This window comes from Talpa occidentalis, unplaced genomic scaffold, assembly GCF_014898055.3.
Source record: "Talpa occidentalis isolate TD23 unplaced genomic scaffold, MPIMG_talOcc4v2.1 talOcc4.7, whole genome shotgun sequence".
In the NCBI taxonomy this organism is placed as follows: domain Eukaryota; kingdom Metazoa; phylum Chordata; class Mammalia; order Eulipotyphla; family Talpidae; genus Talpa; species Talpa occidentalis.
Window position 1 is genome coordinate 13,446,094 of NW_023605083.1, and position 25,726 is coordinate 13,471,819.

Here is a 25,726-nt window from a genome sequence, read left to right on the forward strand (position 1 = left end):
TCTGCCAGCTGTGGCACATTTTCAGTGGAATTTGTAAATCAAATTTATACAGAAATTTACCAGGACATGCATTTCAGGATTTAATAAAACATACTATGAAATCTTTTTGAAGTGGGTAGTTTTATGGTAACAAGTTTGGGATTAAGCTTTACCTTAACAACCTTTGTTAATGTTCAAACTCTGCTGTGTCTGTCCCACACCATTGAAAGAGGAGACTGAGATCTGTTAAAATAAAATGCACAGTTTCAGGCCATCCACCTTGCTTCCAGACCATTAGTGTCATGTTATGTTTGACCTGGGGTGTTCAAATGACATTAAAGAACGTGGAAACATTCTGACATTAGGCTCTGTGCAGTTCCTTGCGTTTTAATCACTATTAGAATGTGTGCTGGGAAGCCTAACAGTGGACTCAGTAGATTATGTTCATTTTGAAGCCTTAAGTGTCAGATTTTCTTCCCGCCTCTGCAGAACTCAATGGCCACTAACCATGTGGAATACATTTAGCTTTGGTGGAGTTGCCAGCACACACTTCTCCCATAATTTCTTTGTTATGTACAAATACGGCAAGTTATATTCTCTCTTTCCTTTTGTAAAAAGGGTTGTTGATGTTTTAATTGTTACTTGTTGGTATATATTTATTTAGAGAAACATAGAATCTAGAAAAGGAAAGTTGAAAGATTCCTTTTATAACTTGTAATGTTTTTAATCTGACAATTTGAGAGGCTGTCTTTGAGATGCATGATTGCCAGCTAACATGTAAAAATGAGTTGTTCTCTAACATGCATGAGAATTTTAGTCCTAGAATGAAACAACTAATTACCAACTTTAGTCAGCTGGTTATTTTGTCTACAGCAGCATGAAACACGTTTTAGTTGACTTACTACTACGCCATCTCCCCCAGCCCAAACATATACACATTGAATTCAAGTCCCTTGAAGCTGAAGTTTGAGATGATAAATAAGTATACTTAAAGCAGTAGACTTGGCACTATCTTTCTAAAATAGAATTGCAAGCATTTGAAAGTACTGCAGCTTTTAATTTTTGGTAGTATGTATTTGCTTATTGTGAGCAGGTATTTGTTTAAACAATGTCACAAAACAAGAAGAATCCATATAATTTGCCATCTGTAACATAATTCCTCCACATTTTCCTTTTTCTTTTACTGTAAAAAGTGACAAGGTGAACAGTTTGTCTTTTGATCTTTTATTTCTTAAAAGATATAATTAAAACATTATTAAAATGCCACCCAGCAGTTAATTTTGTCTTTGTATAGAAATTAAAGTCTCAGTACATTGAAAATGGGATCTTTAAATGATCTCATTACAATGACAATAACTTAAAAATAAACTCAGTAAAAATATGTGTGTGTGTGTATGTTATAGTTTTACACCCAGGAGTTTTCTTTTTTTTTTTCTTTTTTAAAGATTTATTTATTTATTTATATAAACACTGGGTTCAGTCAGAAGCGTGGGAGGGTGAGAGAATTCACCAGAGCCAGATCGGGGAACAGAACAGGCAGAGTGACAAAATACACTGCTGAGGGGAGCAGCGGGCACGGCAAGAGAGGTCTGCGCGACATGTGGGACCCTCGCCCAGTGGCAGGGGATTGAAATGGCGCTGCAGAGGCTGCGGGCATCTTTGCAGCCCAGCGCTCAACCGCTGCGCCAACAGGGGAGGCCCAGGAGTTATCTTGATTGAGATAATATTTCTAGAAAAATTTTTACAACTTTTATATGATTTATTTGTATACTCTGGACAAATGAAGCTACAGTATTTATTATTTACTTTTAGTTTGAGAAAAATAAATAGGCGGTGCAAGGGAAGCTGATGGAAATAGGGATGTTTTTTGAAAGGGAACAGAGATGGATTTTTCTTGAGAGAGCTCATTACTCATTTTTTTTTTTGTTTAAAGATTTATTTTTATTTATGCGTACAAGAGCTGGCTTCTCTAGGCCAGAGGTACAGGGCGTGAGAGGATTCACCAGAGACAGAGTGGGAAGCAGAATAGGCAGATCTACTGAAATACACTGCTGAGAGGAACAGTGGGCAAGACAGGAGAGGTCTGCCGTGCCATGTGGGTTAGCAGCATGGCTGGGGAATGAACTGGTGATAATTTGATAGCACTGAGACTTTAACCCCTGTGCCACCAGGGAAGCCCTGGAACCTTTATTTCTTTGAAGGAATTTAGTGTTTTTGTTTTTTTTTTTTTTTACTGAAGAGCTCATGGAGAAAGATTGAGCTTTTTGTTTTATATCTGTAGTCCATTGTTCACAATATCTTTATCATGTTTAAGTGAAAATGGAAGTAATATTTTATAAGTTCATTATTCTGGATTTAATTTTGACCTTATCCATGTTTCTAGTTTTCTCTTTTGGGCTTACCTGAAAGACTTTAAGATGATACCAAATTGGAACTTTAAATAAAGGTATGGGTCAGAGATGACAAATAGCTTTCATCTTGTTGGATGAATTTTGATTGGTGGTGGCTGCTTTGAGAACTGAGGTAAGGAGAAAAGATAGTTTTGTGCTCAATTAGTAATGCCTGCCTGAGCTGTTGAGGGAACCATGACTTGAATTTGTCTTCCTAGATTTGAATTTCTGAAAGTTACTATAATCTTTCATTTATTCATCATGCTTTTATATATTCAACCAGTTTTTAAGCATTCTGAGTTCCAGGGAGTATGCCAAACATGGTAAGAATATGGATGTAGAACAGACATGAATTTGCTTTCAAAACATGAATTTGCTTTCAAGCCTTGATGAGTGGGAAGCTTAATTGTTCATTAACCAAAATGTTAAAGGTGGTAGGCAAAGGTAGTTTTGGAGAGACTGTAATGGTCCCAATTCAGAGATACTGAGTTCCAACCAAGTTCTAAGCAAGGAGATACTCAGTTGGCTAAATCTGGCAGATTCTAGAGCTTGTTTGAGAGGGAACTTGTATTTGCTGAATGGGATACTAAGTATTCTGGTGGACAGAATACCTTGTCATGGACAGATGGTTACCTTGTCAAATATATAACCTCGGTATGCTATTTCTGTACTTTGAGGCAAATGTGGTAGGTGCTGTAAGATATATAATGTGATCTATCTAGAAGTGAGTTGTAAAGCCATGTGCTGTTGGATGAGTCAGTTGGATGAGTCAGTCAGTCCAATTGGATGTGGACAATTGAGGATAAAGTGTTTAGACATTTATTGATTTCAGAAATAGTTGAGCTGGATAGCACATTTATTGATTCCACATATGTGTTCAATATATATGTGTTCATATATCAACTTCTATCTAATACATAATTAAGTGTTATTTTAGGAGATTTCACCCCTCTATCATTTTTTCTAAATTTTTCTTCAAATAATCGTTGGCTTTTATTTTTTCTAAAAACTAAAATTCTCTTAACTTATTTCCTTGGGGGAAAAAACAACTCTAAATTGTTTTTTTCTATTATCTCATTATGTGGTCTTGTTCTATAATGGACTGTTCATTTTCTGTTGGTATCTACTACAGCGTAGAGTGACTGGACACTGGCGTGAACAGATAGAAAACCAACCAACTTCTTGTTCTTGGAACTCACATTCTAGAAGAATGCTTGAATACACACAATTTAATTGAATAATTCTGCCTTAGTTCTCTCTTTTCTGTTTTAGATGAAACACAATTTTTACTTTTCTATCTAGAAACTTAAAATCTAAATTTTAAGGCCTCTATAGTTAGCCTATATGTTCTCTTTCTGATCTCATCTCTTACTAACACCCTTCTAAGTGCTAAGGAACAGTACTTTCTTATGTTTATTTTTACTCATGCCCCTCCACTTGTTAGCATGCATCTGCAGGGTACTTCTGGATCCCCCAGTTTGCACATTCTAAAGGGATTCATCCATCCATGCACACACAAAGGAGTCTCTTAGTGTGGAAGAACCTTAATGGAATTCGTGAGCAGAGGGGGGGGGGAGAGAGAGAGAGAGAGAAGAAAGGGTATTAGTTTCCTTACAATACAACACCACAAATTACCCATACCCTTGTGGGTAAATGCCCAGCCAAACAGGATCAGCCTGTAGTGGGACCACCAAGGCCCAAAACTTTGCCACAAGTCTGTGGCATCTTCTGTCGGGGAACCATAGGAAGGCGGTGAGAGGAACTGAGCAAATCTGGGATGAAAGGAGCAGAATCAAAGTACAAATCAAGATACCAGCTGCTGTTGTCAGCCTTCCTACCAAAGCTGAGAAGCAACTAAGCCCTTCTCCATGTGTCTCCTGAAAGCCCATCTGGTTAGCTCTGCCCATTGTTAAGTGGGGTGGAGAACATGGTACCTCCCCTTAATAGGTTCCTTTGTAATGTTCTTATCTTTTGCTGATCTCCTTAGTCCAAAACTCTCAACCCATATTCTTCTTTTGATCAGATAACCTATGTTCTTGGAAGTGTTGTAGCTAATAATACAAGTACTGATGTATTGTACTTCTCCTTTAGACAAGAGAACGGTTATTTACATCTTTTCTTTAATTGGTGTGTTCATGCTAATCTCTCAAACTATAGTGTACATCAGGTGAAACTAGAGAACCACATCTTAATTAACACCTCGTGATCATGAGCACAGTTGAGAACCAGGAAATATAAAGGTTTTCAGCATTCTGAAGAGATTCAGCACAGCTTAGATTAGATATTGAACTTCTAAGATACTCATTTCCCCATAGTTTGCTTATTTATAACCTGAAAACTCAAATTCAGTATGACTGATAAGACCATCATTATCTATTTAATTTTTTGGTTGTGTGTTTATAAAACTGAAAAAATATATAGAAAAATATACAGAGAATATAAATTTCGCATTCTTTCTCAAAAGAATGCTCACACCAAGGTAATTTCTATTTACCACCTTTTTAAACATTGTCAGTAATAGCTTAGTCTCAATATGAAAATATGTATTAGTTCCCAACAGTTTTCCTTTTATTTTCTTTCCCACATAAATGGCAATACATTTTATTTCATGTTCTGTATTTTGCCTCTTATTTATGATTTATTAGGAGATGTTCCTTACAAATGCTTCACAGTATTCCTTTAGAGGGACTCATAGTAAAATAAACCAGTAAATTCTAGAAATGGGGAGAAAGCAGATAGAGAGATAACAAGGTAATTCTGACTACAAAAGTATAAAACTGTCGATTTCAAAACCTAAAAATACAGTATTCCCATTCTTTTTATCTTTTCAGAAGTAATCAGATTCCCCCTCCACTACTTATAAGCCCTAAAGGTGTCATTGCATATTAAGTTGATGTTCAAAATGAAAAAAAAAAAAAAAATTTTTTTTAAAAGTTTATTTATTTATTTATTTATTTATTTATACAAGCACTGGGTACAGTCAGAAGCATGGGAGGGTGAGAGAATTCACCAGAGCCAGAGCGGGGAACAGAACAGGTAGACTGACGAAATACATTGCTGAGGGGAGCAGCAGGCGCGGCAGGAGAGGTCTTTCGCGCCATGTGGAACCCTCGCTGGAGGCTGGGGAATGAACTGGCCCTGCAGAGGCTGCGGGCAGCTTCACAGCCCAGCGCTCAACTACTGCGCCACTGGGGAGGCCCTGAAAATTTTTTATTAATGAGAAAGATATGCCCTATTTAAAAACATAGGGTAAACATTCAACACCTTTTTGGAAAATTCTTGTTTGAAATGCTAGAAACCTGGAGAGGCAATGCAGGATATTGGGATGAGCACATATTTTGAAATCAGACCAACTTAGTCTTGAATCTCCACCTTCACACCTCATATAAGGCCTTGGCCAAGTGACTTAACTCTTAGATTCAATTTCCTTATTGGTAAAATGAGAATAACAATAATACGTATCTCATAGGACCTGTGAAGAACAAATGAAACAATGCTTTTTGCTTTCTGCAGCACCTGGCACAAATAGGTGCTCAATAAACATATAAGTAGCACTCCTAGATTCGTTGCTTATCTATCCAGAGTGAATAATTTCCTAATCTTATATTAATTGTATTATGTATAAAAGTTATCACTATATGTTGTGCAAAGTAAGCACTGTAAACAGTTGTCCTCCTGATTTATGTTTTCCTCTAACTCTTAAGTGTTTGACTTGATTTTCTTCACCCTTTTCACCAGAATCCACAAATCTCCAAGAAGTAGAAAGACACATACATAAATACATATATGATGTGAAGATGCTCCCCTTAGCCAAATGTCAGGCTGTCAACTAGCTACGTGTTTATAAATGTTTAACAGCTAGTTCATGGGTGAGGGGGCTTTGATTTGTAGTATTGCCATTGCTGTGATGTAGATATTCCCCCTATAACTGATTTCAAGTAACTGGTGTGAAGTCAAGTGGTTTATAAATGTCTGGAAGTTTAATAGTTCTCACAAGTCAGAAAACCACTGGGCTCTTAATCCTCTTAGACCATCGCTTTTGAATTCTGATGGTAAAGCAGTTTGGCAAACCCAGATTTCAAAAAAATGGTCCAGGCTCTACCACCAACTCATTTTTGGACTTTACTTCAGTTTCCTTGTTTGTATAGTAAGGCAAATGGAGTAGATTAATTTCCTAAATATTTTTCTTATAGTCTTATTACTCTACATAGATGCCTCAAGCTATGGAGGCCATAGTTTTCTGTCCTGTATGTTCAGTACTAATTTCTTTTTTGAAAAGGTCTACTGGTTAAAAGATAAATGCATTGGAGAGCCATTGTTAGTGAAGTAGCTGCCACAAAGCTGATGCCTGTAATTGTAGAGTGGCCTTGATATCATGACAAGTTAAGGGTTTTACTCATTGTTTATATTTGTATTCATGAAAATAAAGGGTTTAGGAAAATGCAAAAGGGAACAGAATACATTTTAATTATTTTAATCAGAGGTTGACATAAAAGAAAACATTTTTGGTACTTGATATTTTAAATACGACTTTTATTTTTTTTGTGAATGAATTTTCCATATACACATGTTGGGTTAATGAGCAACAACTTAGAGTCAGGGTTCCAAACTCAAATGACTATAGTGGTCAGGCAAATAATGGAATTGAGAAAAATAGGAGAATACAAGGAGAGTAATGGAGACTGCATGTCTGAGAGTGCATGGTAAATAGAGTGGCTTCTGTACCACCCAGTGAACTATGGTCAAGGAGGAACAGATTTTGTTGCCATATCACTAGTGACCTGACATTCCACCTTTTGCTTCTTCCTGTCTCATTCCCTGCAACTAGAAATCCATAGTTTAATTTAAAATGTCTTGTGTGTGTTTTTTTTTTAAACATGTTGGTAGCTAATGAAACACATGTGCACACCCATACACACCCATGGAGGGAGCCAAGCAAAATAAACTTGACCTGAGAGCCTGACTTGGCCTGTGGGATGCTAGTTTAAAATCTCTCTTTGTGCACATATGCATACGTAACAACTAATATTCCTAGAGTCTTTGTGTGTTAAGTATTCAACCATACCCTTTGCACTAATTAAAAATTTTGATCTTTACAACAATTCTGTGAACTGGTATTTCCTTTTTATAGGGGAATTTTAACCCTTGGAGATGTTAATTAACATGCTGAGGTCACATGATTAGTTAAGGTTCCTCAGGTATTCAAACCCAAATAATCTGACTGCAGAATTTTGGCATTCAGCGATCAGGCAGAATGACTACATGGATATTTCTCCCCTGCATAGTCTATAATCACGTGTGTGTGTTATATAGCACATGTGCGTGTGTGTGTGCACACAAATAGCTGAATGCACAGGGCGGGCAGTTGACTACTATTAGCTCATCTGTGTGTGATGATCGGTTTTGTGCTTATGTGTGCTTGATGTACTGAAGCACTGGAATACTATCTGCTTTCACACTTGATAAGATTTTTCTGACAAAGCTCAGTGAGGCCAGCATAAAAATTTCACAGGGAGTTTAAATATCTTTCTGTCACAAAATAGACATCCTGAGCTGTGGGGCCAACATTTTCTGTCCAAGGCCAAAAGTTCCCTCTCTTCTTGTTGCCATTTTTAAACCCCACCCATGGAAATGTGCCAAGACCTGAGTGATGATCACTTCCTCTGGGCAAGGGTATGAAGAATAAAAGTAAATCTAGCTGAAGGAGTAAATCCCAAAAGACAGAGATAAGTACTTGAGGTCAGAGACTGTGTCTTTTATAGTTTGTCTACATACCAAACTCATTAATATGAATAATCATCTTAGCTGTAGTGATTGTAGTAGCAAGAGTAATACAAGAAACTAGTGTAGCCTTACATTTTTACATCAATTATTTCATTATTTCTAGGATTTGAGGAGCTCTCTTTGAGACAATAATATGAAATCAGGTCTCTCTCATGCTTCTTCGTTATTTCCATTTCTTTTTCCTACCCACATAAAATATTTTCCAACCTTAAAATCGCTAGCCTATGGGGCTAAAACTATAAGACTCTAGAAAGAAAAATGAATACAGTGTGCAAACATCTATATATTTATCTGTTTAGCCTTTCCCCCTGGGAGATTTTGGAACACGGTAAGACACTGTAAACCTCTTTATGGTTTATTCACTTGGTGTGCAATGGGAAGAAAAAAAGAGCCAGTTCCTCTGGCAGTATTCTTCTCAACACTCTATACCCATCATGTGAATGGAAAGAACCCAAAACCTTCATTTTCAGAACTGTATCTCAGCTCCTGGCTCCTGGAGAAAACCAGTGTGGTTCAGATGTGGGATGGGAAGAGTGGTTTGCATTGGCATTGGCCTTGCGGGTGCTTTGGGGCTGGAGCACACTCAGCTGTGGGTTACAGATGCTTGCTCTCCAGTATTAATGTGGCCAACATGTGAAACCATGGCATCCACAATACTACACAAAGGTCCACGCCTCTGATAGTTTGGGAAATAACTCCCAGCTGAAGAAATTCCTTGTTGAAAGACTGGAATACAGTCTTGAACATAAGGTCCTTTTTCAAAAGGGTGGGGCCAGAAAAGATGATGATGCTAGTCTGTGTCACAGGTTGTCTACAAACTCAGAAGCTTCAATTGAACATAGAAAAGGGGAAAAAAAAAGCTATTTTAAATATTTTTTTGTTTTTAAGATTTATTTATTTATTCACACAAGAAGCAGGGTACAGGCCAGATGTGCAGGAGGGTGTGAGAGGATTCACCAGAGACAGAGCAGGGAAGATAACAGGCAGACTGACGAAATATATTGCTGAGGGGAGCATCGGGCGTGATAAGAGAGGTCTGCCATGCTATGTGGGACCCTCGCTGGCCGGCTGGGATTGAACTGGCACTGCACAGGCTGCAGACAGCTTCACAGCGCGGCGCTCAACTGCCTGCGCCACCAGGGGAGGCCCTATTTTAAATCTTACATTCATAAGTGCCAAGTTCCATGCTGTGCACGTAGCAGAAAACTTGTACTCTTAAGCCATTGTGTAGTTCCTTGGAGATGTCAAGTGCTAACCACGAGTGGTGGTTGTCTTCTGGCCTAATTTAGAGTGTGCAGGAATTGTTTCTACCAATTTTTATTTTCCTGAGCTGTCTCCCAGGTAGCAGGACCAGAGAAAACTATATAGAAGAGAATGAAAGTTAGCATGGAGCTAGGTAGGTAGTATTTTTTCTATAATTTCAATAACTTAAGACTTTTCAAGGCACAGAAATAGTTGTCTCTTCTCTGCCAGGTTTATGCTTCCTTCTAACAGCATACTTAAGAGAGCTGGGATATTTCCATCCCCCATTCAGTTAGTGTGCTGGTTTTTTTTTTTTTTTTTTCCATTCAGGTACAATTTCCAGTGAAATAGTAGCTTATAAGTATTCAGAAGTTAGCGTATTGACTCTTATTGCACTTCTGAGCACCTAATAAATAATTTATTTGTCTGATGGATATGTGGCTACCTAACTATGGGGCATGAAATATGCACTGTTTTTCTAATACACTGTAGGGAGACCTGTTTATAAAGTATTTAGTATTGGTTTTATAATGCACTGTTGACAACAGGAGACCACGAAGCTCAAAGATCAATCTCATTTTGGCCCACAGTATTAATGCTGCTTTATAAAGCTCTATGACAGGTCACTTAGACAGTGGTCCTCACAGAAAGGACTCTGTTAGTCAGGCAGACTGTAGTTGTTTCCAGTGCAGGAGGTGGATATCTTTCTCCAAGTCCCAGAGGTGAATATTCGGTGGTTGCTGATATTGGCCAGGTGATGAAACGCGTCATTTGTAAGTTCTCTAGAGGATTCTGGACCCAGAGTACTCACATCTACTAATGCAGTCTTCCCTAATCATGCAAAGAGTTGGTGTGACTTTGGACCGTAGTTGTAGTTCTGGACATAGGAATCATGAAGAAGTGGAACTTGGCTCTCCTCAGTTTCATCTCTTGTCTGTTAATGAAGAGTTTCATCTCTGACTTCCCTCATTCAAATCACATGTGACATAGTATAAACTTTTTGATTTCTGCTTGTTTTGGGGAAATTTCATGAGCCAGGAATAAATTATTAGACATTTAGGTAAACCCTACCTAGTAAATACTTAGAATTAGATGGCAAATTTCATGAGCCAGGAATAAATTATTAGACATTTAGGTAAACCCTACCTAGTAAATACTTAGAATTAGATGGCATGTGTATGAAGATTAAATAATTTCATCCAAAAATCAATTCTAAGTGCTTTACTTTCTAAGAATATATGCTGTTGCGTGTGGTGTTGTTGCTATATACCTGAAGAGGTAGGATCTGAATCATATATCTGAATCAAGAGGTAGTATGTCTGAATCATATACAGTTATAAACCAGTGTTACCTTAATTAAAATAATTATATATATAAGAAAAGACCTGTGACAAGAAACCTAATAAAGGCAGTGATTTACAATGTACTCTTAATAGGTATATGTTTTGGAGCAAGACACTTTTCAATTTTGCTTTAGTGTTCTTTGCTGGTTCTAACTATTTTGCTCCCATAGTGAGAAATCTGAGCTATACTTTCTTGAATCCATGTTTAGTTGCTTGCAATTTCTCATATTTTGGGGGTAATCAAAGTTGAGTCCTTTCTGCCTTTTACAATTCTTTTATTTATTTCTCATTGATTTAAAGTTTCATTTTGCCCTCTTCAGTTGTATCAAAATCTTTTCTGCTCTCCAGCAGTTGTTTCATCCTGTCTGTCTCTTGGCAAGTGTTTCACCTTTTCTTAAATGATATTTTCTTTTACACAGTGGTCATTTATTGATCGTGTACTATGTTAAGCACTCTATTTGGCCTAGAATTACCAAAGGTAAAAGCCCCAACTCTTTAAAAAAGCGTACCGTTTAGGGCCTCTTTGGTGGGGTTGGAGAGGGGTGATGGATCTGGATAGTAAACTGACTTTCCAGCATGAGCACTCTCAATATAAATATATACTTTTTTTTTTTTAAAGATTTATTTATTTATTTATACAAGCACTGGGTACAGTCAGAAGCACGGGAGGGTGAGAGAATTCACCAGAGCCAGAGCGGGGAACAGAACAGGCAGACTGATGAAGTACACTACTGAGGGGAGCAGCGGGCGGCAGGAGAGGTCTGTGCGCCATGTGGGACCCTTGCCGGCGGCCGGGGATCGAACCAGCTCTGCAGAGTCTGCAGTCAGCTTTGCAGTCCAGCGCTCAACCGCTGCACCACTGGGGGAGGCCCCTCAATATATATACTTTTAAACATCTAATTTTTTTTGTATTTCTTACATTTGTTTTCTGAGGAAAAAAATTGCTTTCTTCAGGGGTACCCTTTTCATTTGTTTGCTTGATCACGTTAGGGTCTCTATGCCATTTTCCCTCTCGCTTAGATCTTCAGCACCTCTTTCTTCTCTGTCTTTGTCCCTTTTACCTATGATAGACTTTTTTCCCCTGCGGTGAAAAATAAAACAAATACACTAACACCACTTCTCCCAGGCCCTGTGAACTTTCATACTATCTTTCTCTTTACTTGCAAAATTTCCCCACATAATGTCTCATTTTTCCTGCCTTCATAATTTGCTTGCATAAGTCTTTTAGAATCTGGATTCTGAAATTTCTGAGACTCATTTGTCTACTAAGAACTCTCTCTTAGGACACAAAATTTACTTGAATTACCAATTACAAAATTTACAACCACAAATATATATATGAGGAATCGTGTAAAGAACATCAATTTACTCTAGTCGGAGAACTAATAATAAAAATATAGAGATGCATCTGGAGAGACAACTTAATGCTTAAATTATATTGTAGTCACCACTATCCCTTCTGGATTTTATCCAGTACCTGCAATCTCAAGCATTATATTCTGATTTTGATATTTCTCATTCTTGTGCATTTTGTTTTGCTCTTCTGTATGTACACTACTTACTAGTACACTTGGTTTTTACTATATTCTACATATAGCATTGTATTTAGAACATTTAAAACTCCTGGCCATGCTACTTCTGAAAATTCTTTGTTTTCTTGTCATTTGGAATATTGGGAAATTGTCATGACCCATCTGTTAATATTGTTCCTCTGTTTTCTCACCCAGTAACCAGGGATATCTCCCGACATGCTAACTTTGGCCACCTTCTTTCACCTCTTGTGTCACTGATGTGTGTATAGCTCCTAGATCTGACAATCCTAGTCTGTCTGTTCTCTGAACAGTTTAGTAGTTTAGTCACCTGCACAATATGCTGTTTATTGCTGCTATTTTCCCATGCTCACACTGAACAACTACAATGTTCAGAAGACTGACTAGGATTCTCAGATCTGGGAGCCATGCTTTGGTGGCATCTTTGACGTGTTCTTTGTTACCCACATTTTATCATCATCCTTGTCCCCTGGATTTTAACTCCTCTGCTACATGTTGTATCTTGTTCTTTTTACACCCTTCCTTATTGCCTGTAGTTATTTTATCCAGTTTATTATATTAGCTTCCAAACTGGTGTCTTTGAGTCTGTCTTTTCCCACTTCAGTCTGTCTTGCCGCTGCCAGGTAAATCTTAGAGCACAGAAATGATACCAAGCTACTGTTGAGAAGCCTTCACCAGTTTTGTTGTTGAATAGCAGGATCAACTCTTTATGGTGGCATATAGGATCCTTCCTAGTACAATAGTCCCTGTTCCTAACCAGCGTGTTCATCATTGCTCTACACAGATCCTACCTTATGTTCAAGTCAGATTAGATCCTTTCTCTAGGAGTATAATTGATTCTTCAATTCCAGAGCAAATGCTGCCTATGCGAAGAAACTATCTCTTTCCATACTAAGTGATAGGAATCTTCTGAGTTGAATAGGATTCTGTACTCTCATCACACTGTTTCATTAAGGTCACTTTTGGACATACATTTCTCCTGTAATAAATAGATTTTAAACTTCTATTGAGCGGGATTCTTAGTCTTGTCTTAATTTGTGTGTTCCCCACGTTTTTCTTGTAGTTGGCAAGTAGAGGTTTGATCAGTATTCCCTAACAGTGACTAAAAACATTTAATTTAAAATGTCTTTTTATAATAAATGGAAGAAAAGGAAGCAAGAAACTGAACGGGTTAGGGAAAAAGTTTATCCCTTACCAATTAGCAAATTATTCAGTTTTTCCCATGTTGTTACTTCCCATTTTCTCTGGGGTTTATTTAATAGTTGGGTTGGCTGCTGTCAACCTTAGAGACTATTAACACTTAAAAAGTAGTTGGATGGTAAGAGGAATATATAATATGTTGTTTCAGGGTAGAGGTCTACATGTCTTCAAAGGTGTGTTACCACATCCCACCACCAACAAAGCCAGTGATCCTCCCCAACAGTCCTTTGTGCCTCCTCTGCCGGTTGCTCCTCACTCCCACCTTTCACCTCAGGTAGCCTCAGATGTACAGGTTTTGTTTTAGTTTAGTTTCATCTGTCTTGATGTTCTCAGTGCCTCCAAGTAACACTGTCTTAGGGTATATGTAATTTCTTTCCCAGTCTCTTGTAGAGACACACTCTCTACCTAGCCCAAATGACAGATCCCTAAGTAGTCATAATGACTCAGAGGACAGGTTCTGTGTGCAATACTGGCAAGCCTGTTTCGGGAGTCCATGTTGTGGTACAGACATTTTTCAAGTTGAAGCGTATTGTTCTTTTCCATTTAAGAAACCTGGGTATACTCACACTCTTTCCTTGACTGCTTTAGGCATCTCTCACCTGGTTACTCATTTCCTCATCCTTTTACATTCTTCCACATTCAGCCTCTTTCTATGAAACTCAGATACTTTCTTGATTCCTCAAGAAATTATTGCAAGTAGTACATGGGGCTGCAGTTATTGTTTATTATTTTTTATTTCTTTAAAGATTTATTTATTTATGCATACAAGAATTGGGTTACAGGCCAGAGGTATGGAGGGTGAGAGGATTCACTAGAGACAGGGGGAACAGAACAGGCAGATTGAGTGAAATACACTGCTGATGGGAGCAGGGGGAGAGACAGGAGAGGTCTGCTGTGGCATGTGGGTACTCTCTGGCCGGGATCGAACTTGTGCTGTAGTGTCTGCGGATAGCTTTATAGGTTGCTCTTAACCCCTTGTGCCACCAGGGAGGCCCATGCAGTTATTATTTTTAAATTTTACTTTATTGGGGTAACATTACTTTACCCCGATTTGTATTTTAGAAATACATGATTTCCCTTTTCAGTTGTTGTTACAGTGCAGCATCCACAACCACAGTCAACTGTGTTTCCTCTCTCCCTTCCCTTTCCCGGCCCCTCCTCCAGCTAAGCTCTATAGTCCCATTTCTAGGATTGCAGTTATTTGAATGATTTTTGATTGTGATAAGGTAACTGCATTCTTCGGTTCCTTCCTTTTTCTCTCCCACTCTTGATTATTTTTTTTTCTTTTCCTTTCTTTCACATAGTTGTAGTTTATTGTTAATACTGATTTTAGTAGTGGTACCATTAACAGTAGCTTTTTAAACTGAAGTATAACATATACAGAAAAGTGTGCACGTCCTATGTGTATGCAGTCTGATGTATTTTTACAGAGTGATCATACCTAGAACCACCAAGTGGATGGAGATTTAGGCACTACCTGGACCACAGAAGTTTTACTTGTGCTTCCTGCAGCCAATTCCAAGTTTCTGGTATTTCACTTTTTTTTTTACAAAGGATTTATTTTATTTATTTATGCATGCAAGAACTGGGGTGTAGGCCAGAGGTGCGGGGGAGAGGTGAGAGGATTCACCAGAGACAGAGTGGGGAGCAGAACAGGCAGATCTACTGAAATACACTGCTGAAGGGAGCAGCCGTGATACCGGAGAGGTCTGCTATACCATGTGGGTAGCTCCGTGGCTGGGCATCCAATTCATGCTGCAGTGGTTGGCAATAGCTTTATAGCACTGAGACTTTTAACCCCTGTGCCACCAGGGAGACCCTGGTATTTCACTTTTTGAATTTATTTCTTAAGTTGTGTATTTCATATAAGGAGGTACCACTGATAATAGACTTGCTATTCTCAGATAACTCAATGCAGAGTTGCAGGGTGTCAGTGAATCTCAATTTTTTTCTGACAGAATTTAAACTCATGCTGTGGCTGCACACATCTTGGTCTACAGACTTTAGAAGGAAGTAGATAAAGACATTAACTCTACCTTTACAATCCTTGGAGCTCTCCATAGTCATACAAAGGTGTTTCCTCCTCCAACTCCACCTCACCTTGACGTACCCCATGCTCTCCCATCTGTTTTTTGATCTTAATTTAAAGAAACACATCAGTGGTTCTATTCCTCTAGAAGATTTTCTCATCAAACATTGATTTTAGGTTATGGTAGACAGATGCCATTATCACTGCTGGTACCTGAGAGAAGATAAAGTCACTTGATGGTTTTTAAACCAGAACAGGGTAGGTAAAGTGTTTGATCCTTTGGAGATTTGATTCATGCTGACCTAGATGCTTTTGCATCGGTAAATGTCTTATTTAAGAATTCATCACTTTCCTAACATTTTATAAACTTCCCCGTCTGCCACACCCTACCCAAATCTTTGTATTTTAAATTTTCTGTAGTGTATCAAAAGATTATGGCATCTCATTTTATCTTTGATATGTTTCTCTGATACTGAGCCCCTGATTAGGTTGTCAGCGGATGCTTTATCACACTGATTGTTCTAGTTGATACAGGAGAGGTATCAGCCAGAGAGGTTTCTCTGTTTTGCTGGAGATGAACTTTTTAGGTAATATTTGCTCACAGGTGATGCTTGTGCCATTGTTTAAAGTGATTTAAACCTATGTGCTGTACAGACCTTATTTTAGGAGGCCTCTTTGCCTCTTTTGGTCTGAGGTCACATAATGTTATTTCAAGTCCAAAATCTATCTTTTTCAGAAAGTGATCAGTTTTTGTTTTTGTTTTGCTTTTGTACACACTTAACTTTTTTGTCATGTGCTCTAATGTGGTATTTCTGTGAATAAACACCAAAGCATTTAGTACCCACAATGCTTTGGCTAAAAACAAATTAACCAAAAACCAAAGGCATGCCTACATGTCTTGTTTACAACTTGGACCTTGTTCTTGTCCCCTGAAATCTTCAGGCTATTCTGGCTGAGGTTTCTATATGTTGAAATGCCCAGTCTAGGCTGCCAGAGCCATCTGGAGAAGGTGTAGCTGTAAACACGAAGTAACACGTACTCTGATAGTGGAGCGAACGAGACTCAGATGACGACACAATATTTTAATTCCTTCATTTGAATCTATAAAGTCCTTAGCTGCATTTTGATGATTTAGTTCATGAACTGTTAGCCCAAATTTATGTCTCAAGCTTTTAAAAGAATAAACAATAGAATGACATTCCCAAAGAAGGTTTATATATATAGAATACAGGTGCATTATTCAGTTCATTCACACATAAGCGGACACAAGGTTAGGTACAGTAGTTGGCATGCACGTAGAATCTTTTAGATCTTGATTAGGGCCTGCTCCATTCAGGCTTGGCAATATCATCTAGTAAATTGAAATATGATTGAGAATTGGTAATTATAAAAGAAAGTTTTTTCCACTTTCTTAAAATCCAAATATTGAAATCCAACTAGTATATTCTGTGAGTTTTCTTCTCGGACTTTCGTCTGACTTTCCTGCTGTGGGACACTTGTTTGTGGAAAGAGGGGTATTTCATCCCTCACAAGGCTGAAAGAAATTAGGAACCCATAATAGGTGAATCACAATTGTGAAGATGAGCACCTTGATGCATACGGATGTGTTCAAATCAAGACTCTTTCAAGAGCTGCTTTTTATTTTTTTATTTTTATTTTTATTTTCTAAGTTTTATTTATTTGTTTGTTTATACAAGCACTGGGCACAGTCAGAAGCGCAGGAGGGTGAGAGAATTCACCAGAGCCAGAGCGGGGAGCAGAAGAGGCAGAAGGACCGAAGTACACTGCTGAGGGGAGCAGCGGGCGGCAGGAGAGGTCTGCGCTCCATGTGGGACCCTCCTCCGGTGGCCGGGGAGCAGCCGGGGATCGAACCGGCGCTGCAGAGGCTGTGGGCAGCTTTATAACCCAGCGCTCAACCGCTGTGCCACCGGGGAAGCCCAAGAGCTGCTTTTTAATCTCTCCTCCATCCTTTATCCCAAAACATTTAGGCACAGTAGAGTAATATTTCAACTTTTTGCGTGGTTTTATTTTAGGGGCGAACATTTCACTGTCCTCCCATCAAATTACATATGTGACTCAGGGGAAAACAGACAGCTTAGATTATGATATAATTATTCACAAAGGGAAAAAAAAAACAAACCTCAGTTCAAATTTTTAGTTTTAGTTTTTCTTTATAGTGAGTCAAAAATTCCCCCCCTTAACTTCACTTAGAAAATGAAACTTTGCATAATAAAATAGAAATGGCAGGTTTCACAAGGGAGAAATGTTGCTGTCAACTTTTTTTTCCTCAGGAATATGGAAATTTTGTTGGATTATCTGTTCAGAGGAGGTTTCCTTTATTAATTCTTTTTCCTTTTTTCACTTAAGACATCTGTTAACATTTCACACAGCACAACAGATGTTGCAAGGCAAGTCCCATACTTTGTTCTTAAGAAAATGACATTTCTTCCACTGGTCTCCCCCCACTTCTGTGACTGGGTCCAGCCTGCTAATTTTGTATAACTTGCATATTAAATTATAACCTAATCTGTATGTCTCTGTAACTTTAGCATTATTTGTTTTTATTCATAAAATCTGATTGGTCAGAAACTAGTTTACATGTTGCTTTGAAGTTAAGAGAAGGCAAAACATTTAAAAAATCTCCTTTGAGAGTGGCAACCTAATTCCACATATGTGATTGGATAGCCTGTTATTAAAACTTTTTTCTCTAAAATAAATGAATTATAAAAGCTGGAGTTGTTTTGCTATAAGGAAGTACTGATTGTCATGTGATGTGGACCGTCATTTTTATTATTTTGGCAAGAACAGGGACAGTTTTGTCTTGACAAGCCATTAGATGAATACCAGCGTGTGTCACATGAAAAACCACTGATCTTTAACCCAGCTCTGTACTTAACCAAGCCTTGAAAATGAATGGTGAAAAAAAAAAAAAGAGGCGCAAAGGCCAGTTTACTGTCATTACAGATTACAGAATCTGTTAACAGCTGCTGAACTGAACCCAGGGAATTATAGGTATTGTTCCTTGAACCTGCAGAAGTCTTAGAGATGCTTGTTATACTGTGTGTATACATTATACATTTATTTGATATTTGCTTAGGATTTACATTATTGGAAACATAGCTAGAAGAAATGAAAGTCTTCAGTAGTTTCTGAGTGTACTAAATGCATCCCTTTATCACAAAACCATATACATTTACATAGAACTGTCTCTGTGAGGTTCCCCTACCCCTAGTTACGGAACTTATTTTAATAAAGCAATATGTTTTATAGAAATATATTAATGAGTATTAAGAAGAATAGAACAGGCATACAATATCCACCCTCCAAAAAAAAAACACTCCACAAACATACATGAAAAATAAAATCCTTAGTTCATTTGTTTCTGCAGGTAATCATTGTGGTTGATAGTTACATCATGTGATTTTTTTTCCGCCCCCCTTTTTTAGGAAGGAAAAACCTCAACCCACCCCATACCCTAATATTGAAAAGATCAGTAATATTTTAAACAATCAATCAGTTGTGGGAATTATTGCTACAGAGCTAACAATAAAGAATACACTTTCTTACTCTACTGGTGGAATTGCATTGTGCCTCCCTGTAGTCTTGTTATCCCACACTAACTGAAATGCAAATTCTTTGCAACTAATTGGATCTCATCGAGGGTGCATGCACAGTATGTAGTTACGTGCAAAAAGGTTTAAATTTTTTTTTCTATAATTACAACTTTTAATTACTGTCTAAAACATTGGCATTCTAAAGTAGGTTCAGAATATATATATTTAACTTTTTTATAGATTACTTAAAATCACAAGCTATGAAATGCTTAAATGTACCAGCTCAAAAGTTAGCTGGAAAATGTTTATTTACAGCAGACTATAAATGGGATTTTATTAAATTCTGTGAAAATAATTTTTTTGAGGTTTATGATTTAGTATCTCAGCATCAGTACACAGAAGTCATGTTAGGGGCCAGTGGGAGTCCTTGGAATATTTTAAAGGTTAAGGCATTATAAACATGAGATTCATTTCCAAAAGCTGTTGTCTTTCTTTTCTCCTTGTTATACAATCTCTTCTAACATCATAAACTGCATTTGAGTTTTTTTCTTTGTGTAAGTGTATTTCTGCTATGTGTTGTGGTGAGATGGAGGTATTCACATTCCCATAATGTCTTTAATAACTTGGGTACCATTTAGAGCTACTTGGTATACTTCTTAATTTCCATGATCCATCTTTCACTATCAGTTAATGTGGGAAAGCCAACACATGGACTGTTGTATTTGTGATTCTTTAACCTGAAATACACTGAATCAAACAACAAAAAAGCAATTATTGTGGAAGTGATTCCTGCCTCCACTTCTAGTTTTGAAAAAGTTTAAAATATGATTCTTGATAATTGTCACATAACCTGCAGAATATATAGCCAGTGGACAGACTCAAAGGTATCTCTGTCTCTTGCAGGTACATTTTTTGTGTATGCATCCTTAAAATTACATAGGTGTCCTGCATGTTAAACAGAAAATTATCACAGGATCAAGAACTGTACATATTATGCTATGTTTTTATGTGGAAGTGAGTGGCAAGTTCAAGTCATGCATTTTGGGAATTACTAGAGGAATCAAATTTGTATTTCCAAAACGATTTAAAATGAATGTTCAAAACTTAACGATCTGCAAAGCACATGTTTACATCCTTGAGGGTTTTTTTTGGTTAACTCATTTATTGTTAAGTCTTTGGGTTTTTTTAATCTTATTGTAATAAAGCTTTTGCTGTTTGCTAACTAGTCTTTCAAACTAGTTAAAATTTTTGTTTGATCAAATTCATTTAGCAGGTGCAGTCTCATATGCTAGATTTAGTGAGAAAAAAAATGTTCTAAACCTTAGGAAGATATCCTGGTGCTTCTGAGGCTTGTGCCTTGGCAGTAACATGCAGATACTAGTTACGTTGCAGACCTGTTTCATCTAGGGCAACCTCAGACCTTGATATCTGAAAAAGCTCAGTTTGCCTATGCTAGGTAGCATTTTGTCAGAAGACTGCTTGCCGGGCAGACCAGATTTGGATGTATTAGCTAGTCAGCCTAATAACCCTGTACAGACTGTATTGATTTTCTAGGAGAGAGTTTATGAACTAAATAAACTTGGGGTTGGTGTCTTAATAAACTGCTTCTCTCAGTCTGTCACATTTAGTTACGGAGCTGTGCAGTTTAGGGGGAAAAAAGGCTAATTCTGTTACAGATTGTTCACAGCAGGGTCTCCAAATTAGCCCTTTGTTTTGTAATGCCACCTTGCTTGGGCTCGCTTTGAGCACATTTCTCAGTTTTGCCCTAATGAGTTGCAACACTGATAATGTGGCTGATGATCTTTCATTGATTTCACTATCACTTGCTTGTCTGGTAATTGATCCGTTGCTGAGCCTCTAGTTAATTATATCGGCTTTGACATGGCCCGGTCCACAGGGAATTTCAAGTCTTGCAGAATAACAGTTTTAATAAAAGAGTCTATTACTGCAGGTGCTTGCTGCTGCATGCCAGTTGATTTTTGTGTTGGATGTGTGTGTGTGTGTGTGTGTGTGTGTGTGTGTGTGTGTGTTGGGATGGGAGGAAGATACCTGGGAAAGAAGAGGATTGTAAGAATGAAAGAAAGAAGGGGGGTTGCTTGAAGAAGAGGAAGAGGGAGTGAAGGAGAGAGGAAGGCAGGAGGGAGAGAGTACATAGGGGGAGAGCAGGAGAGCAAGAGGCGAGAGAGAACACGCAGGCAAAGCGATACAACCAAGCCTGAGAGGAGCGGAGGAAGCTTGCTATTGACAGTGTCCTTAAGCCTCCCACAAATAACAGCCATTAGTGGGAAGGTCAGGAGCTGAGCAGGCAGCTTGACTGAGGCACTGAGTGCCACTTCAGAAATCAAGAGGCTAGCAAATTTTAGAGGGAGTTTAAGTGGGTAATAGCTAGCTGTAAAGGTACAGTCACTGTTGACAATTGACTCATAGGGGCTTTTCCTGCCCTCCCCCCTCAAGAATATTTTTATTGACCACAGGTGGACTTAATATATTTTAAGGCAACAGTTCTTTGGGTTCTTGTTTGTTTCTTCTCAGATATTGAATTTGCTGCTTTTGAGACTTTTTTGTGCTTAATGGTGGTGAACCGGAGGGAAGTTTAACAGAAAAGCTTTCAGGAGATGTCGGTTCTAGAAAGGAAGGCACATTTGTGTCAACATAGTGTACGTTTTCTCATCTTTTCTCATTGTCCACTAATGACACAGAGCTGCCATTGAAGCTCTTTTCTGTTTCTTTTGTTGTTTCAGAGAGTAAGGTTTATTGTTATTCTTGAGTTAAGAAGGAGCAAGGAGAGTGGTACATTTGTCCTCAATATTTGTAGGTGGTTGAAGATTAATGTTCCTTATATTTTAAGTTTAGGAAGGATGGCTTTTTCCCGCTGACTACTTTTATGAGATGACATGAATTTAGCTTTCCATTTTGAAGTTACTGTTTATATACAGTGCATTTTGTTCAGTTTTGTTTTTCCATCAATAAGGTAGATAAAGACTATCTAATAAATAGATGTTTTGTTTTAAAACTGGTTTAATTAAAAATACAACATGCTATCAAGGTTATATTTCAGCAGGCAGGAAAATGTTATAGGATTTTCCATAGAGATCTTGAATGAAAAATGGAGTATTTGTATTCATTACTTTTTGCCTGAAATGGGACAGGCATTTTTTCTTCATCTTTATCTTTTTTATGATTTGAAAGGATATTGTAGATGCTTCATCGAGGAACTTTAACAAAGGAATTTTTTCTACTTTTGAGCTTTAAGAAAAGGTACACTTTTTTTTTCCTCTTGCCCTTCAGTTTCTTATTACTTAACATCTAATTTAGTAATTAATGACCTGAGGAACTGGGCATTACATATGTATTTATCCTGAAATGTTTATTGTGCATCTTTCTATGTTAACTGCCAGGTTTATTTACTTTTTAGCATGTAAGGTCAGGTCTCTCTCTATATTATTTTCCCTAGGAGTTTATATGTTGTTATAAATAGCACAGTACATATTATTGACTGTTAGGAGCTAACATTTAGACAACAACTGAGCCAACTTTATATTCTTTTACAGCTGAATATATTTCTTCTAGTGTACTTAGAAAAAAAATGTTTAAGCATAGCAGTTTAAAAATGTTAAAGCAAAGACTGATGTCAGTAATTGCATGTTATATCCAAAAGCATTGTTGGGAAAAATTCCCTGGGATGGGTCCCAGCTCCTCCTTGCCCGGTGTACCGTCCGTGATCATGGTGCTGCTTGGAGTGTGCACAGTGTGCATCTATCTGTGTGTCTGGAGAGGGGTGAGTGCAGGGTGTCATTTGGTGCCTGACAGTGCAACAGTGCAGTTGACTCTTAGCTCTGCTATCCAATGACATGCAGTGGCTGAGAGTTTGAAGCTGATGGTTGGGTCTCCAGTGCTGCCTGCACACCTGACAGGCAGCTGTTAAACCGAGCAAAGGCAAGCTCAGGGAGTCACAATCTATGCATAAATGATAGGAGTATCTGTGCAGAAGGTGCGAAGGAAGCTCTGACCCCCTCCCTCCCCCAAATCTTCCCCTTCCCAAATGAAATGCACAGTTCAGCTAGCTTCTTAACTACACTACACTCCTGCTACTGGCTGCCAAGAGGCTCAAAAAATCCACCTTCACTTTTCAGTCAGAAGAGGCAGAAGTGGATGTGAGAGAAAGAGAGACACTGAGAGACAGAGAGCCAAAGAGGGCAAGAGACTTGACTTTAAGAGACTCCTGTACTGACAACTCCATGCAGTTCGGAACCAGAACGACTACGGCTGAACCAGGGTTCATGGGGACATGGCAAAACGCTGATACTAACCTCTTATTCAGAATGTCCCAACAGGTAAGTTACTTTAATTTTTTTTTAAAAAGAAATCTTGAATTGCTATGTGCACTTTTGTTTCTGGTATTTTCCTAGATATTTAAAAAAAAATTGATCACTTCATAGTTAGGCTCTGTTTTGTCATAACTGTGTGAGTGGAATGTGCAGGGTTACTTCACGGTTTCCCTAAGGGCTCCTTAAAAGAAAAAGGGAAAAGGATACTGAAGTAAAAGAAAGCAAAGGCGTTTCTTGCAAAGTTTCACAGTCCTGCCTGGGTCACGGAGACACTTCATTTATTTCTTTGTTTTCTGTTAGACAATTTTTTTTTTTTTAAAGCCACCACCCAACAGATGGATCTTTCTGTCTATATTAATCACTTCATCAAAGTGTCTGCTAGCTCGGAGTAGGTTCTTCAGCCAGTCATAAAAATGTGGGGGCCCCCTCAGCAGCCCGGCGGACTGCATGGGGCCGGATGCAGCTCGACTCCCGACCCGCGGAGACGAGGCTGTGCAGGAATCGCTGCGGGCGCGCACGAGGGGCGCAGGAGGATGTGCCGAGGGTTGCAGGAGGATGTGCCGAGGGTCGCAGGAGCATGTGCCGGTCCGGGTCCCCGCTCCTCCGCGCCGGCCGCCCGCCTGCCTCGGCGCTCCCCCGCGCTCCCCGCCGGTGCCACCGGCTCCCGCTCACTCGCCCGCCCGCCCGATCGCCCGCCCGCGGGCCGGCGCACTCACGCTCGGGCGCAGCCTCGGGTCCTCCCCAAAGCCGCTCCTCGGTCCGGGCTGTGGCGCAGGCGGCTGGGCGCGCTTGCGGGGCCGGGAACGCCGACGTGTTAGCGCCAGGCCAGCGGCAACTGATAATTAATCACCCGAGCCGGTGGCTCGTACCATGCGCTCGGTGATACGCGCCCTGCGCCCTGCGCCCTGCGCCCGGCTCCTCTTGCACAATTGCTGGCTCTGCGGCTCCGAGGGGGAGCGAGGGTGAGAGGAAGCGAAGGGAAACAACCCAGAAACTTTCATCTTGGACGGTGCTCAAGCGAGGGAGGGAAGTTCCCTGGTGCCTCCCTCCTAGTCACGTCTTGCTCTCCAAAAGCCTACACCAAACCCACACAAAGCAGGAGTTTAGGATACTATTATCCACACAGCGCCAAAGTATGACTGACAAATGCACTTGATTTTAAGCAGATGGCAGTTATTTAGAATTTGATATTTCCCCACTTACTCAAAAAAATCGCAACTGCTTTTTTGGGGGAAAAAAACTGTTTTGCTTATAAAAGTTCATGAGTTTTACTTTATTGAGGTAGATTTTTTTTTCAGAAGTATTGTTAACGAAAGAGAGAAAATTCGCCAGGTTATGCACTGCCACAAGTTCAGAAATCCTTCTGCAAAAGATGGAGTGCACAGAGCCAGGGTTTGGTAGCGTTTAGTTAGCGAACAGTTTTATCACAGAGTTTCTAGATAGGATAAATGCATTTGAATAAGGTGTATTTTGACATATCCTGTAGAGGGACCCTGATTACTGCTGATACAGTAAGCTGGGATTTAAGCGCAATCAACATAAACCCAATAAGCAACTCTTTTCTGTGCTGTTTCCCATTCTTGCAAGTTAAAAAGTTCATTTCCTCCCAGAGATATTCCTTGTTATTGCAGAGTGATTTGAGAGAGACGTTTCTGAGGTACATCTCTGCCTGGGTGACTCTCTTCATGGTTGGAACACAGGGTGTGTTTTCTCTGAACTCAGGACCAAATAACTTGTACTGTACTTTAAAAAATTAGATGTCACCTTCAGGGTTTTCTTTGAGTTAGTAGAGTGTGTGTGTGTGCGTGTGTGTGCGTGTCTGTGTGTGTGTAGGGAAGATTGGTTTAGGTCTCCCTCTAGCTAGAAAAGAGTTAATAAAGCCAGATAGAGATAATGATCAATTGATAAATGGCTATTGAACCACATAGATGGTGTTAGATTGCTTCTTTGGCACTAACCCATTTCAAGTAGATTGGAATCTAAGCACACTAAGTCTTAGAAAACTTTATTTTCTCTAAAAAACAAAAGTAAATTATATAAACGATGGATCAGAATTAGGAAAATAATTTGAAATCACTCAGAGAGAGACTTGTACAACTGAGCTCTTATGATGCCTTTGATCCAGCTGTTTGACTCTGGGGGAATATAAAGATCTGTTTTGTGTGTACCTGTATAGCTGTGTATCATAGTGAGCCTCAGTGAATAAGTGGAGAGAGTAGAAATAGAGGAAAGTAACTTACGCATGATAGATGCTATAAGAGGCTATATATCAATTATATTATTTACTAAATGGTGTAGTAAAAGAAAGGAGAAAAGCACAATTACAT

At 38.8% G+C, this 25,726-nt stretch overlaps 1 protein-coding gene across 6 annotated transcripts in view; it reads left to right on the forward strand.

Moving 5' to 3' along the window:
• The window catches only part of BNC2 (basonuclin 2), a 417,406-nt gene that overhangs the window by 105,932 nt on the left and 285,748 nt on the right, over nt 1–25,726 (forward strand). For 2 of the 6 annotated variants that reach the window (XM_037495038.2, XM_054688700.1), the window contains exons 1-2: nt 22,730–22,849; nt 23,205–23,405. The exons of 1 other annotated variant lie outside the window; for it this stretch is intronic. In XM_037495038.2, coding sequence (XP_037350935.1) covers nt 22,754–22,849; nt 23,205–23,405 — 297 coding nt within the window. In that variant the 5' untranslated portion in view covers nt 22,730–22,753. Of the gene's footprint in view, nt 1–22,729; nt 22,850–23,204; nt 23,406–25,726 lie in introns of those variants that run through there. 3 more of the 6 variants (XM_037495039.2, XM_054688702.1, XM_054688701.1) reach the window with 2 other exon arrangements.